Source organism: Calonectris borealis, chromosome 5 (assembly GCF_964195595.1).
Source record: "Calonectris borealis chromosome 5, bCalBor7.hap1.2, whole genome shotgun sequence".
In the NCBI taxonomy this organism is placed as follows: domain Eukaryota; kingdom Metazoa; phylum Chordata; class Aves; order Procellariiformes; family Procellariidae; genus Calonectris; species Calonectris borealis.
This window is the reverse complement of record NC_134316.1, coordinates 23,726,507-23,743,784: the sequence shown is the minus strand read 5'-3', so window position 1 is coordinate 23,743,784 and position 17,278 is coordinate 23,726,507. Positions and strand designations below refer to the sequence as shown.

Below are 17,278 nucleotides of genomic sequence, written 5' to 3'. Positions count from 1 at the left end.
TACCATGGAACAATTTTCACAAAAAGGAAGGTGAAAACCTTGTAATTGGAGCCTTTTTGCTTCCAATAAAGTAAGAAAAGAAGTAAGGTTATATTCTTGGAGTGGCTATCAGAGAGAATGTAAAAAATGATCTAGACTCCTCACAAGCTAAATATTGTGTTATGATGAGTATGTGTGCACATGTAACAACAGAGAGCAAGCATATATGTAATGAGAACATAGACATTATCTAGAGCATATATAAACTCTCATATATAACTATATCAACGCATATATAAATCATATATAAAATAGAAACTCTAGTCAAAAGTATGAAACAAGTTCAAAATGAAAAACCAAGAATACAGTGATGTCACCCAAAGCATCAGCATCCTAGCTCCCAAAACACCCTGTATCAAAGAACCGCATATATTACATATAGTTTCCATCTTGACACATAATATAAGAAAAGAGTCAGGTTCACGTAGAAAGATGTAGCTATAAACATTCCCACTGTCTACTTAACAAAGTATTATTTTGTCTTTATCATGCTGCTCGCAGTCCAATGAATTCCCTGACTAGAGGAACACATGAAAACTACCAGTGCAATATTTCCAGGAACAATCCTCATAAAATTGCTTTTTTCTTGCTGTCCTTTGTGGTTTTCAGCTGACGGCATTGTAGAAGCACTAACTGTACTTCATTCAAATTATTTTTAACAAAAGCTGCTCTTTGTCTCCCCTCAAAAACCGAGCAAACTAAAAGCATAATAAACATACATCCTTAGCTGTGGCGAATATTCTTGATGCAGAGACATGGCAAAGAACCTCATGGTATCCCCAGTCATCATTTGCCCACAGCAATACACTGTTTTCTGACAGAAGATTTCCTCATGTCTCTAGCTTTTCTAAGACTATGGTCAGCGTTCATGGCTCAAGTAACAAGAAATAACTCCTTCAGCCATGATAACCTGGCTGCTTTCAGTTGTCTGTCCATAGTCTAAAACATAGTCTTTCTGTCCGCCTGTTTCCTGAATGTGCTTTACATATATGGTCTGTTTAGACTGCAAACAAAATGCATCAAGGATTGACTTACTACTATAATTCTCTGTATATATAAGATAATTATCAAAACAGGACCCCGGGAATTGTAGACAAAAAAATAACAGCAATCAACATGACCTACTGTCTACTGAACCAAGGACTAACTGAGCAGGACCTAATACCAGGGGAATTCTATGCAAGGACTGTAAGCCTTGGGTGCAAAGAGTACTATTTTATTTGCTAGTGGTCCTTAATTTGACAAACAATTACCTTCTAGCAATCTACTCCAATGAAAGCATTCATACATTAACCAACTATACACATGCTTTGCTGAACTGGGGCTCAGAAGAAACAAACACTCCATGTCACCTGGTTAACAAAAGGATAAAAGTGCCAGTTTCAGTTCCGGGAAATGCCATATTTAAAGAAACACTCACTTTCCTTTTACTTCCTATGCTTTATAAATAGAGATACAACAGCTTGGGGAGACTCAGTCATGATGACACAAGTTGGTTTTTACAACTATTTGCTAGCAAAGTTGTACATATTCAGCCACTGCAAGTTTAGAATACAACATTACAAGAACAGAAGATCCCAGACTGGGAACATTTTGAAACATATTGACTAGGCTGGACATAATACTATCTAGAAAAATAACAGATGGTTTTGCTGAGTACTTTGACTTTGAAAGCATGGGCATCTGAAGGAGTAAAAAACTGCTATCAAGCATTTGAATACAAAAATAGCAGTCAGAGCAGTACAAGTCACATACTTAACCAGAACCGCCAGTTAGGAAAGGGCATAAAGCAATTTGATCAGGAACTTGACAGACCATCAGAAATGCAGGCAAGCACACATATGCACACAAGACACTATTATGATGCAACTTTCTGCAGTACAAAATTACTCCTCATTCAATCAGAAGTAACATCATTAGAACAATTTGTCAACTATAGAGCTTCACATGAAAGCAGATGCAGAATTGCTTCACATGAAAGGAGATCTTTTTACATTGATGTAACTAGATATGCACCTGTGTAAACTGCTTGCGCAGACAAGCTCTCAGCCTTGTTGAACTTGAGCTGCCAGAAAGCTAGGCCAAGATTTTTGTTTGAACAGGAAACAGCTGGATTGGTGTGTTGTGTAACTTTCGGGTCTTGCAACTTGTCTCTCCTTACTGGATCAAACTCTTTCTACACTAACTCTTTGATACCTCTAGCCCTCAAAATGCCTTCTATTTATTATATGAGAAGAGAAGGCTTATCTTCAAACAAACTCCTATGGTCAAAACTCAGGTCAATACACAATTTCATTTTCCTTAACAGCCTTATCTTCGTGAATTCCCTTACAAATGTCCTGCTTCCAGTAATTTATAGAATGTTGTTTCATTGATACAATCTTCATATTGTATCTAAACATTTTTATGTTCATATTGGGTACTGTTTGCCGTAACTTGTTAAAAATTTCTTTTTTTCCTTCTGTATTCTGAATACATATACTACCCTCCCTAATAACCTCCCAAGCCTCACAGTTTAGACATTCCAGCTTGGTTTTGCTTTCCTAGCCATTTTCATTTCAAAGGAGTATGTTTTCTTTGACTGTAATGCTTAAATAATATTCCAAAGCTGAGCCTAGGGTAAATCTTACTTTTTAAGTGCAAGTTTAAAGTGCTTAGCACAAGCAGCTTTACTGCTAGATGCCATACAAGGAGGATTTACTATATTGTATCAAGTCCTAGCATATATCAACTGGTCCCTTCTTCCTCAGGAAGGTGATTATGGACATTTAATATTTCAGAGATTTAAAACACCTACTTAAAATCTTTTATTTTCAGTATTATTCAGAGATACAGAAGAAAGCAACACAACCCAGAAAATCTAACCCAACCAATGAAGTAGAATATAAACCATTTTTGCAGTTCTGAATGCAGATTTGCACTGCCCCTATTCATATACAGTTTCAATGAAGCCAGCAGTATAACATAACAGAACAATTTCAGTATATAGTGTGACTTAAAAGCAGCCTTCTTTTCACTGATGGACTAGATTTATTGACTCATGGGAGAATGCTGACTACTTTAATCTTCTCTAATGTGCAACTTGATTGGTGGGCAGAAACTCAGCAGTGAGTATTACTGCTATCAAGTCGGTATTTGGCTGAATATATTTCCAAAGCTGAATTTAAGATACAAGGGAGTTCAGAAAATTATAATGTTGGAATACAATTTAGTAATTTTAAGGGTGACAAAAAGTGTAGCTAGTTAATTAAATAGGAAGTATACCTGGAGAGCTCCCATTTCCTCTTCTCTTCTGAGGGTCTTCTCTAGTAGCTCTGTAAAATGAAAAATTGAACTTGTAAATTCAACTTCCTGTCTCGTGGCCTGACAGAAAAAGTACTGTGTAAACAGTCAGTGAGTTTTTTGTTTCACAGTTTTCACAACATTCCTTTTCAGCTGATTAAACTAATTGATGAAATGTGTCAGTGATATGATTGTTTCCAAGCATGGGCTGTTGAAGTGACTGAAAAACAGCCACAAAACCACAGTTTGACTGGGGGGAAAAAAAGCATTTATATTCACAGAAAAACTTGCCTATGGTTAAATCAATCTTTTGGTGTATTTTTAGAATTAAATGAAAAAAAACCAGAGCGATTCACTCTGAAAATTGATTAAAACAGAAGTAGGTCATCCAAACTATGCAATTATATATGAAAAGTTACTCTAGGTTACTTTTTTAACAATCCAGTAACATCCCCTGGGGAAATGAGTGCAGACAATTTTGACTGTTATCACAATAATTACCTTCTCTCACTAAAATGGAACAATTTTGACAGCGGAAATAGCCAGTTCACTGTAACAAACATATTAGAAAAGTTTTTCATAGTCTTTACACAATAAAATCCCAATATCTTGTATTCACGTGTGTGACAATTATATACATTGGCACATACACGCACATATGTAACATTTCATGTTAGAAATTAATTTCTGTTTGAGTTCTGTGGGATATGTCATGAGTTGCTTTTCGATTTCATTTCATTCACATATTTTTATGATTAAAATTATGTTTTTGATCAACTGCATCATATTTAGAATTCTGGGAAACCTTAAAGTTATAACCTCATGGAGAGCAGGAAAAACAAAAAACATGCTGCAGGCTTATTACTATTTTAACTATCAGAAGTTCACTCATGAGTTTTGCATGAGAAGAACACTGCTTTAACTAAGCCAGGGGCCGACTTTGAATCAAGATATGCTCCAGTTTGCTAGCAATTAGGAGAGTTATGAGATTATGAAATTGCCTTGACAAGCTCATAGGACTGAACTCTAATTGTTAATTCCCTCAGCACCCAAGTACAGAACAGCTAACTGAAAGTACCTGTGTATACTTCCTTAAGAAATAAAGGTTACTGATAAATGCATAGTTCGATTATTAAATATTAGCTCCAATGATTTAAAATAGAAACTACTTAAAATATTCTACTGACATGAATTTGCCTTCTTTCCTTTATTTCTCTAATCTTTTACTTTTTTTCCTCCTTTCTCTCGTTATGAAGTCTCCTTGTGAGCACCCTAACCTATTATTTCTTTTCTCATAGTTCATTATCCATTTCTGACTGCATGCAGATTATTTGAGACTTATAGGCACCAGTCCTTTAAAAGAGATGTAGATAACATGTACAAAGTTTTACTTATTTCTTTCACAAGCAGAGAGATTGACTTGCTGTTCTTTCTTCCTAGCTTCTATACAGCTTTTTCAAATCCTTTCTTAAAATTAATAAAGTGACTGTTTCTTCACTTTCTTTTGGCACATTCATGTTTTTCTGGATTATTCTTTGGTATGCTTTCCAGTACAGTGACTCAACTGCCATATAAATTACTGTAGCTAAATGTGCTGCCATCAACATTAGTTAGTGCAAGAATTTGGGTTTGGAAAGTGGCTGCCCTGTATGTTTTCTTTTGGGTATATTCCAGTATTGTAACTGAGTTGGTAAAAATTCGTACTGTAATACTAGCTTTTAAAAAAAATGAGGAGGGAGGAATAAGTCTATGAGAAAGGGATGGGAACTGAAAGATTCTTTCCCATGTTCCATCTGATCAAAAAAAGATTCTTATACTTCACTTTGCTTTATTTTCATTCTAATGCAATATTTGAGACTCTGTTGTACAGACATCATTGTTCCAAGTGAAAAGGATGTTATTACAAGGTACTTTTCAAAGGCCTTTAAAGGTAAGTTGAGCTAACTTTTGCTAACAGTCTCTAGATTTGAAAGTTCTGCATCTGAAATTAGGGATATCTAGAATCCATTTTTTTTATTGTACCACTGCCTAAATTGGCTGTCCTGCAGGACGCTTCATAAAACTCTGTCCCCAGAAGGGCAGGTAGGTATTGAAGTGGTGTTACTTAACTGACAATGTATACCTACTTTACAGAGTCGCCCTTTATGACCATATATTTAAGAACCAAGTTCTGCATTTAAACTGATGATTCCATTTAGTACTCCATCTAAAATAATAGCATGTTTTCTCCAAAGCTGAAGCAAAAAAAAAAAATATTAAAGCAATATACAAACAGCTATACAGAAAGTCCCATAAAAATACAGCATATTGTATCATTCTTTTAAACATTGCTATTTATAACGACAAATAGCTTTGCTTACTTGATCTGAAAAGTTCTGTTGATTTGTTTTATAATTTGTAAAACACTTCCCATATTTAAGTTCTTGTGCAAACATGTTTTATATATTCAGTGCCAGAAAATAATGTTACAGTAAATTTAAGACAGAGAATGCATTGTGTTTGTAATATAGCAAAGATGGTCACTAACCCTAGTTTCTCTAATTATAACTTTCTTTCCTAAAGGAAGTTGCACAGTGGCATGAGTTTCTACATTTGTGAACAATCCTGCTATGATCATCTTTCACAGGGTTCTTGTTTTTTTTTTTCAAAGCAATATATCATTATTCTCATGGGGCGTAGAACACATCAATTTATAGATTGTCTAGAAGAATCAGCATTAATGAAAAAGCATTACAAAGGCACCTTCAGGCATTGATGGTTCTTCCCAAAAGATGAATAATACATGGAAAAAGACAACAAGAGAAATGACTCTTAGAAATAAAGATATTCATCAACACATTTCCTTTTTTTACTTTTAGCTCTATATGAAGTTCGCAATCCTATAATGAGCTATAAGCTAAAACTATTAAAAAAATCAAATATGTTTCAGTTGTTTAATACAGCTTAAAATCAACAGGAAGTTCAAGATATCGTCTGCAAAATTAGGGATCGTACTTTTGTGTAGTTTTACAAAAATAATTTATATACAATGGTTAAACTCTAAATCATCTAAGGTTTATATCTCATTTAGCTATGCATCAGTGAACACCGAGTGCTCTTGCAGTTATACCACAGTGGCTTAGATTTATCTGATCAAACTTCCAGGAAATATACAGGTTATGATTTAAAACATTCCATAAGAATCATTATCTTCTGCAGCTTGCCTGACACTGAAACAACATAGTATATTGCAAAATAGTGCAAATATTAACCTGGAGATTAAGATTTTATATTCCATCATAAGTCTCAGATAAGCAAGGAAAAAAGGTATGCAGGTATTCAGACAGACTTTTCAAACACACACATCCTCCCCCAGTTGCAATTTTCACTGCTGGTGAAAAGTATCAGAAAATAGATTTAGGAGCAGATATTTATTGATTGAAATGAGTAAAATACAACTGTACTATCTTATTTATCCTAGCTGATCCATTAATGTGCCAATAACTAACTCTAGAATGTTAAAAAGCAGTTCAACTCCTTTACCTCTGTGCTGGGAGCAACAAAGCTGGGAAACAGGACATTGACTTTATATTACCCGGAGCAAGCAACTTCCCAAGAATTTAAATTAAAAATCACAATTTATTTCAGAAAGAACAGTGAACAGCCTTCATTCATTATTAAGTAGGAAATGGACTTTAAACACTGCATGACCTCTCATTTTAAGAAACTGAAGATAGTGATACACCACATTCTGCTTCACATTCTCTGTGAAGATTGAAGTGCCAGAGAAAAGTCAACAAATTGGATCAATACCAGACTTGTATGTTCACTACTAAGAATTTAAATTTGGTACCTTCTAATTCACAACTTGTTCTAGCAAAAGGGAACACACAAATACAGAACTGTACTCAAAATCAGTTCTTACAGTCACAGATATCTAGTGATATAGTCAAAAATGTGATTCAGATTACTCTGAAGTTGACATTTGCACTTCAGTTCAGTTCTATGTACATAGCTAATATGCTGCAAACTATCTGAGATATCTGCAAGCTGCAGCAGATCTGACTCAAGACTCTCAGCCCTCTGAAGCAGCTGCAGATCACACAGAAAACTATATAGCAACTCATACAGCACACAAAATACTGCTACTATGTGGCATTAAAGCAAGAAATCCAGGTTATTACCAGAAAAGAACCGCAGCTTGGAGAAAAGTGTCAATATACTTTTTGCATCATCAAGCTAAGAACAGTTCTCCAAAACACAAGTCAGGGCTTTCAGTTATACAGTAGTAAAACTATTTTTGATTTCCCAAAGTTTGCAACCCTAGAAATTTAGGTTTTGTGTTACACAAGTGCATGGCAAACTCTTGAGAAATTACTTAATTAGACACCCTGATCATTTTACCTTAAATTTGCTTTGATCAAAAATTGCAGTATATTTATTTCAAGCCTTTCCTAGCATTCTCACTTCAAATACACATTCCATGGCTTTCAATCATAATTTGGATATGCTTCCCACAAAGCTGCTGAAGAGATACTGCAGCATTCCTGTAGATGCACAAGGCAGCCAAGCAGGTTTCCATCAAGTCTGAAGGAATTTTCAAGCAGCTGAATAAACCAGTTTCTCTCAGCTAGAAATTACTTATCTTGCACATGCCTACACAGGAAAGTTTAATCACATATTATACTACTTAGAAGTTTTTCCCTTCACACAATGAATCGAACATGAAGGCCCTATTTTTGGGGGTGAATTAAGCTGTTTCTAACTGAACCAGTTTAAGCAAAATGTTTCAGAATAAATATATTCATGGCTAGAAGAGACAAGGCAACTGCAATTTCACCCTGTATCTGTGTTAGTACGATTCTGGTGAATGGCCTCACAGTACTGTGACAGCAGTCACGGTCCAGAAACACTCAATATAAAAGATATGTCAATGAGGCTGGACCTTTAACCAGTCAGACCAGACACCACAAATCACCATGGCACTAAAACAACTGAGATGTAAAACAGTACCGGGACTCGCTTTGAACTACTCTAATTGAAACAGTACTGCGAACAGCATGTAAGCCATTAAGGGAACTTCTACATAAACATGTTATTATCTTAAAAGCGCTCTAGAGGAATAGGTATTTCTTAGAACCTTAATTTTTGCTAGTGTAGAACAAGGCCAATAAATTATGAGTATTTCAGAATGTGTTTATGTAATCCCAAGCAAGATTTAAAAACATAAATAAATCTCTGAAGTCAAAGGTGATACTGTTTGACTTGAATACAACATACAGTATCTCTAAGACATAGAATATTTCTATCCTGATAGTTTCATCCCCACCACATTCATAGGTTTAGTGAATGAAGATAAAGCAGGGAGAAATCTCAAAAGGTTTTGTTTTTTTTTTTTTAGAATGGTTAATAGTTTTCATTAATAGTTTTCACAGCCAAACTCAATGGTCACTGCATTTTTTTTTTATTTGTAGCTTCTGTTAAACATAAAAAGTCTCAAGTGATTTTTAATACTGTTTAGAGCTTTCTAGTCCGTCAGCAAACTGTTATATTAACATTGAGCACATTCTACTATCTTTAAAGATTATAATTCTGTTACCACCACTGCAATCAATGCAGTGCTCATCACCACCAAGAATGAAACAGCTGTTTATCTGTATCTAAATCGATAGTTTTCTCATGTACATGTAAAAAGACCTCCAAACTCAAAGGAATACCATTTAAAAAAAGGGATTCCCTTTTACCATATTCTTTACCTTTATAAATTCTAGCAATTTATTAGCTATTGTAGTCTTTAGTAAGTTACATAGTCAATATTTCAAAAGAATATACTTTACACAAAACTTTGAAATTTTTTTTAATGAATTAATTCTTTTGATACCTTTTAGGTATAGGTTTTTATTTTTGCTGTGGAACTTCAAGCAGATTCTTAAACCTACAGTGGTGCGTTTGCATTAATCTGAAGCAGCACCCACAATCATAACAGAGGATAGAAAAAAGGCATCTGAAGGTAAGAGAGAAGGAAACAGTTCAATGTTCAGATTCCCTAAGAGACTTATTGCTCTGCAGGAAACAGAACATACTGTGTCTTCTTTCTATTCCCTGAGGCTTAGGTAGGTTTGATATTTTTTAGCACAATTTTTAAATGTTTGCATCTCCAGTGCTGGCCTGGTCTACGTTTCCTTATTTGCAAAGAAGCTATTCGCTTTTGGGAAAAGAACAAGGTAACACATAGGAGAGAAATGTAACCATTTGTGGGGTGTGAGGGACAACAGAGAAGTGCAACTTAAGATTCTCAGATAATTTTCTATTCAAGTCATACTCGTGCTCATGACTTTTACGGGCCTTTTAGGAATTAGTGGTATCTTACTGGGTCAGACCTAAAACCACGCAGCCTACATCCCACTTCAGACAGTTAAGCAGGAGTGGATATTAAGACAGGAGGATAAAAAAAGGTAATGTTATTTACTCTAACGTCAGCTTCCAGCAATGAGCAGCTGAGAGAATTTCTAAGAAAAAGGACTGCATCTGTACTATCCATGAGCTATCTGACCTCCACGAACTCGACTATTTCTTCATTGAACCTATCTGTTGTTTTGGATGCCAGAACATTTTGCAACAATGACTTTCTGTAATTGAAGCATGTACTGTGTAAAAAAAATGCTTTTTTTTTGTTTTAAACATGATGTCTGGACTGTCAGACTTCTTTACATGTATAAATCTTGTTTCTAATTTACTTCAATAATTCTTCCTTATGTTTCACACCATTATTTCTCTTTATTATTTCCTTTTGACTTTGATTAGTATTTGATGCAGATAGTTCACCTTTGAGTATCTCCCACACTTCATTTAGAAAACATCTTCCAACTTTTCATTTGTCCCAAGAAGCTCTCATAAATTCTCCTCATCAGTTCTTTAACCCCTCTGTACCTACCATTGCTTGAATTATTAGTGTTTGCTTTACCCTGAATTCAAAAGCACAAGAGCAGATGTGTATTTCACATACACAGTTTAAGTATACAAGATACTATGCTGAGTTGCTATAACCCCTTCTACAGTCCAAATACGCTTGCATTGGAATAGTTTGTCTGAATATGAGATTAAATACATTCAGAAAACTATACAAGATTACCAAACAAAAAACTATATAGGTTCTAATGTGCTGCTTATGCATTTTTAAAAGAGGCCTTTATCAAAAGAATAAGAATTTTTTTTTCTAATGCTTACATAAGACTTTTTAGCTCTATCCCTGGCTCTGCCACTCATGTTAATATCTTCCTATTAAATTTTCTGTGCTTCATTTAAAAATGGCTAAAGAAAATATTTCCCTATCTTCACAGAGCTGATGTGAGGCTTAAAGGGCAGTGCACTGAAATCTGCACAAAAGATATTCTTATGAATGCAAAAGGTGATAGCAGCGCAAAATTTCATTATGTCTTAGCAATTGCCTCACTTATTAGCTGGGAGAGAGATGTTAAACTAAGTCTACCATATTTATTTTGGACCATATTGATTCTCAGTTGAAAGCTACTGTAGGAGGAGTAAGAGGGAGGGTTGTGAATATATACATAGTTAACCTATCTTGAAGAACAGTTATAAGTAATCAATCTGTTTTTTTTCCTTTGAATGACTCTTGTGCACCAGCAGAGGATTCCAAACAGCTCCTGAGGGACCCTAGGGTTTCTAGTTAAATGATGACTGAAGAACGACTTCCCAAATGAAGCATCACTTCCTAGATGCTTTAGTAAGTTCCAGTAAGTTTCAGCAAGAAACACTTCGTGACACGGACATATCAGAAGGCTAACCTTGAAGTGATAAAACAAAAACATTGTTTTATTCTGAATCAAAGATGGTTCCATTATGAAAATGTGATCAAGGCACAGAATAATGGTCTTCTAGCTCAGTGGGATTGCACTCCCAAAGGTGTGTACATTTATTTATTATCAATATATATATGTATACTTATTATATGTGTATTTATTATCAATAAATAAATATACATATATTAGGGGTGCATGCTCAAACATTTTTTACTGATTGGAGTATGCGATCAAAAATTTTGGAGATCGGTGCTCTATATTAAGAGCCGCAGAACAATCTCACTTCTGGAGTGAGCAGACTATGGCTGACAGCCAGCATTCAGAATTTGAATTTTTTCAATACAGGTAATCAATTTTCTTAAGTCTGAAACGTTTTCTTGGCCTCTGTTACTCCAAAATTCTTTCTCCTTTTATGTCAAGCTGCATACTTCATGGCACATGAATCGAGAGGAAAAAAAAAAGTTCAAGTAAAAGCAAGGTCTAAGGAGAAAGATGTCTGTAAGAAGAGAAACAGGGTGAGAAGAATGAGGAAGAGGAGAAAGAGCTAGATTAATTTACAGTAGAGGGACAGAACAAGCATGTGTGGCATATTATTCAAAGAGAGGCTCTCCTAGGAGTAGTGGATCATATCTAGAGACCTTACTGTGGCTCTTGAGTTATTAGTGATATGTACCAATTAATCTCTATGAGGAGTGCCAAACACATCTTTGTGTCTGAAAGAGGAACTGTCTATATGGCAATGCAAATCTTTATGGAGATTTGTCATCTAGAGCTATGAACGTCTTTCTAAACAGCTGCCACTATTATAAATTCAGAGATGGTGTCCCAGGTATTGTTTGTTCTCTGAAGTAGTGTCCAAATAAGTAAGCTGAATTCCAGACAGAACAGAATCAAGCGTCTCCTGTAGAATCTAGCGAGATGGTACATCAAAATCAACACAACTGGGATAGCAGCATACAGCTATTAACTCACAGAAGCACTGAGAAATTGGTGAGCCACAACTGCAGAGCTATAGAAAACCTTGTTTGCAAAACATTATTTGCTCAATTCTTCCCTAGAGAGATGTAAAAGCATATAAAATCAGATCACTGTATTTCAGTTTTTGGCAGCCTCATTAATCAACCAACTTGTCTTGATCCTAAGCAGCCACTTTTCCTCAACAGGAAGTATTAAATCTCCTGTGTGAGAGTGTCCTTGCACTATGGACTTTAATCTGCTTCATCTGCTGTAGGATGACACCACGATAGCTTTTCTTATTTGAAGCCTTTACTCCACCATGATTCTACTGACAGAGAAAACCACTATGGACTAAAGTTCTCTTTATGCCTCTATTTAATGATTTCTTAAGTTTTTATTTTAATATATATATTTCACAATAAGTTAGTAATTTAAACAGAAGGAAGAACTTTCTTGTCTGAAAATAAGAACTACAGATGTCAAGGACAGTACAATGAAAAAAAACCTGAACAAAAACATGGAAAATTGATCCAGTAAAGCAAAAGTTTATCTGAAAGGCATGGCTTCTGCCATGAAAATTAAAATGGGACACACCAGATACCAAGAATGCAGTTGCCAAAATTTAATTTTTTTTCAATTATTTTTAATTAATATCTCAGTTGGCTGTTTTGAAAACAGTTTGGAGTTTCAGGATGCTGTCATTTCCTGATTACAAATTAAGTATCTACTTATAAAAACTACATCCATAAATCTGCAGTAATCAGGAGGTTGCTGTGAAGATTAAAAACAAGTCATAGTCATTGGTTGAATCTATGCTCAAATCAATGATTTAAACAATACAAAAAACCCCTAATAATTGCAAGCCAGTCCCATCTTGTAACATTCTTTATGTTCTGTGTAAAATTATATCTAAGAGTCATCATAGCAATCTTAAGATGCCAGTGATTAAACAAACCATAAGGCTAAAATGTCAATATCACATTTTTTTCCATTTAACATGCTCAAATTAAGGATGAAAAACTGATAGAATACAGCAGGAAAAACCAGCAGTGTTACTGCCTATGCCCTCCTCTTATGTGAGCTAAGGAACATTGTCCTGTAACTGCATTTCAACACTTCCAATCAAGAGAAAATCCAAAGCTCAAACAATAACAACTGTGAAATTCTTCTAGTCATTGTAGCTTCTGGGCTATGTCTTCTACTCGCAAACTTCATCTTGCTTATTGTCAAATATACATATCCCAAAGAGAACTCGTTAACATACGTACACTTGGTATTTGAAAAGAAACACTTGATTTGGAGTATGTTGCATACTTTTGGCTACATTTTTACCAAAATATCTATCAAAATATAAAGACTCCAACTCTTTTTTTATATTATCCTTAGATTGGCAAGAAACTCAAAGAAAACACAAGTCACAATGAAAATGTTGCTGTGAATGGCTGTCGTGGTTTAACCTGGCAGGCAGCCAAACCCCAGGCAGCCACTCACTCACTCCCCCACCCCAGTGGGACGGGGAGAGAATTGGAAGGGTGAGAGTGAGAAAAACTCGTGGGTTGAGATAAAGACAGTTTAATAGAACAGAAAAGAGAAAATAATAGTAATAATGATAGAATACACAAAATGAGTGATGCACAATGCAATTGCTCACCACCCGCGCTGACCGATAACCAAGTAGCGATCGGCACTTCCTGGATCACGCCTACCCTTCATGTACTGAGCATGACATCACATGGTATGGCATAGCCCATTGGCCAGCTAGGCTGGCTGTCCTGATTATGTTCCCTCCCATCTCGTGTACCTGGCTCAGTCAGTAGGCACGGGAGCTGTCCTTGGACTAGGAGGGTACTTAGCGACAACTGAAAACATCAGTGTGTTATCAACATTCTCCTCATACTAAATCTAAAACACAGCACTAGGAAGAAATTTAACCCTATCCCAGCCCGAAACCAGGACAATGGCAAACACCTGCTTCGCTGGCTTTTTGCAACCATCTACTCAGTTAGTTGCAGTTAGCAACTGAAATATACAAATAAGTCATTGGATAGAGTAATTGAACAAAAGACCAAATAGAACATATGGTGCTAAAAAGAGAGCCCTTTGACACTGGTCTATCAGGTTTACTGTATAGGAGAGATGAATAGTAACTTGCAAGAGTAACCAGCAGTTACTGGTCATTTTGGGTTCTATGGCTTTTCCAACTTCTTTTAAGCATAACGTTTTTTGGGCCAGCACACATTTACTTCATGTAAGTCTGATCTCACTCATTATTTCTGTCCCTGCAAAGGTTTAAAAAGAATATTTTCATTGTTTCAAAAGTGTGCTAGCTGAAGATGCTATAAATCCAGTTAGTGAATAGTTGTTAGAAACCATATTGACATCATCTTTAAAATAGTCTGATAAGTAATTGCTTTTTCTTCTACAAGTTTGCATGAGTGTGAATTTGACAGCATGTGAGAAACAGAATCCCCTTTAGATGAAAAATATCAGTCAAGATAAATGACAGCACTTCAAATAAAGTCTTATCTTATACTTGGATTTGGTACTATCTTGAAGAGCATCGATGACAATGATTTCAAGCTTCTCTTTGGGTAGGTGTAGCCACTCTTTTTTGAATAGATTTAATCACAGTTTGTACAGAATTCTATCATCTGTGACAGAGTAAATATAATCTTCCATACACCACATAAGGATCCAGACCAGGGGATGTGAATAAATGTATATTAAGTTTTTGCCTTTCCATTCAGCAACCTGTTGTTGACCTGTGAATCACTCAATAGCAAGTAGGCGCAGATACCATTTCCTTTCTGAATTACTGCCACTAAGCATTTTGTGAAGATTATCAATGCTTCTAAGGCCTTAAATGCCAGTGTTTCCATAATGACTTGATTCTACTATGAGGCGCAACTGTTACCAAGTATATAGGTGTTGATTACTCATGCAGCAGTAACATTGCCAACTAGTGCTGGAATGCACGCAAAAATCATAGAATCGTAGAATCATTAAGGTTGGAAGAGACCTCTAAGTTCGAGTCCAACCATCAACTCAACACCACCATCCCTACTAAACCATGTCCCTAAGGGCCTCATCTGCACGTCTTTTAAATACTTCCAGGGATGATGACTCAACCACTTCCCTGGGCAGCCTGTTCCAAGGCTTGACCACTCTTACAGTAAAGAAACTTTTCCTAATGTTCAATCTAAACCTCCCTTGGCGCAACTTGAGGCCATTTCTTCTCATCCTATCACTTGTTACTTGGGAGAAAAGACCAACACCCACCTCACTACAACCTCTCTTCAGGTAGTTGTAGAGCGCGATGAGGTCTCCCCTCAGCCTCCTCTTCTCCAGACTCAACAGTCCCGGTTCCCTCAGCTGCTCCTCATAAGACTTGTGCTCCAGGCCCTTCACCAGCTTTGTTACCCTTCTCTGGACACGCTCCAGCACCTCCATGTCCTTCTTGTAGTGAGGGGCCCAAAACTGAACACAGTGTTCGAGGTGCGGCCTCACCAGTGCCGAGTACAGGGGGACAATCACTTCCCTCCTCCTGCTGGCCACACCATTTCTGATACAGGCCAGGATGCCGTTGGCCTTCTTGGCCACCTGGGCACACTGCCGGCTCATGTTCAGCCGGCTGTCAACCAGCACCCCCAGGTCCTCTTCCTCTGGGCAGCTTTCCAGCCACCCTGTCCCAAGCCTGTAGCGTTGCCTGGGGTTGTTGTGGCCGAAGTGCAGGGCCCGGCACTTGGCCTTGTTGAACCTCATACAGTTGGCCTCGGCCCATCGATCCAGCCTGTCCAGGTCCCTCTGCAGAGCCTTCCTACCCTCGAGCAGATCAATGTTCCTGCCCAGCTTGGTGTCGTCTGCAAACTTACTGAGGGAGCACTCGATCCCCTCATCCAGATCGTTGATAACAATATTGAACAGAACTGGCCCCAATACTGAGCCCTGGGGAACACCGCTCGTGACCGGCTGCCGACTGAATTTAACTCCATTCACCATAATGTTCCTATTATAACATAATGTTCCTAGTATAAACAAATCTTGAGAACATTTCTTTTTTTCAGAAAATCTAACCTACAATGCTAGTGAATAAACACTTCAAATTTTACAAGAGGCTGAGAAGCCAGCAAATTTTCACTCTAACAGCCTAATAGTAAATTTATACTGCAGTGAAGTTCTTTACTTAAAGGAGTTAGCTTTAAATAAGCTAGTTTGGGTACTAATGACTGTGTAATTACTCCTACCTCATGTCCCACAGAAGCTAGCGCAACCCCAGCTGAAATGGTACTAGCACGGTTCCACCAGATGTGGTCAGATCACATCATAGATTTAGCAAATGCAAACTGCAAAGGTAAAGGCATGCCTGCCTCTGTTTGTGCATTGCTCCTGCTTACTTCGTCCTGGCAAAAATGTTGGACCTGGACCTCCACAAGGGTCAATTTAGTTCATTACTATAAGAAGAGAGTTTACTGGCAAAAAACACAGATAGTCCTATGTGGCTAATAGTGAGTAAAATATGGTTATAGAGGGGTCCAACGAGGAGCAGACATAAAACAAGGGGAGGAGCAAGTACCACAGATGGGAGTTAGAGAAATAGAAGCAAGAATTTAGTGAGACAAGGGATTAAGGAATTTTAGTAATTGAATGATTAATAGTAGTTAGAAGATTGAATCAGTAGGTAGGGGCTTGATACTTTGTTCCTCACAAGGCCGGCTCAGCCTGATAAGGCTGACTTAGCTATGGTGTAAATTAACTGAGGCGCCTCACAAGGACAGCTCCTGATAAAGACTAAAAACTTGTCTCAAGAAGCCAGCTAAAACTGACCCTGCGGTATGGACAAAAGTAAGAAGACAACTGAGCCTGCGCCAGAACAAAAGGTTACTAGCGGTGACGAAGAGGAACTATCAGCCTTCATCCCCACGACCCCCGACGACCACCACTAGGAGGCAATGCGCAAGCGCAGATGGGAGGGGTCTATGGAAATGACTTCTTGGAACTCATTTTAATACAAAGCGGGGACAGGTCATGCATATGTATAGGCATATTACAAAACTTTATGAATATGTAATATTTTACTGTATATATTTATGGTGAGTGCCGCATTGAGGCGCGCACGATTTTGGTGGGACTACCCCCCGTGCCGCCCAGCGCTGAATAAACATACCTACTTTACAATCTCATAGATTGTGGAGTCCGGTTTC

At 36.9% G+C, this 17,278-nt stretch overlaps 1 protein-coding gene across 33 annotated transcripts in view; it reads right to left on the bottom strand.

The window, feature by feature from the left end:
• Window positions 1-17,278, bottom strand: part of CEP128 (centrosomal protein 128) — a 149,382-nt gene that overhangs the window by 41,533 nt on the left and 90,571 nt on the right. For 32 of the 33 annotated variants that reach the window (XR_012673845.1, XR_012673844.1, XR_012673843.1 and 29 more), the window contains one exon: window positions 3,304-3,353. Coding sequence is in view for 30 of the 33 variants with exons in the window: in XM_075151363.1 (XP_075007464.1) it covers window positions 3,304-3,353 (50 nt within the window). In the remaining 3 variants the exon portion in view is untranslated. Of the gene's footprint in view, window positions 1-1,289; window positions 1,392-3,303; window positions 3,354-17,278 lie in introns of those variants that run through there. The other variant, XM_075151391.1, reaches the window with a different exon arrangement.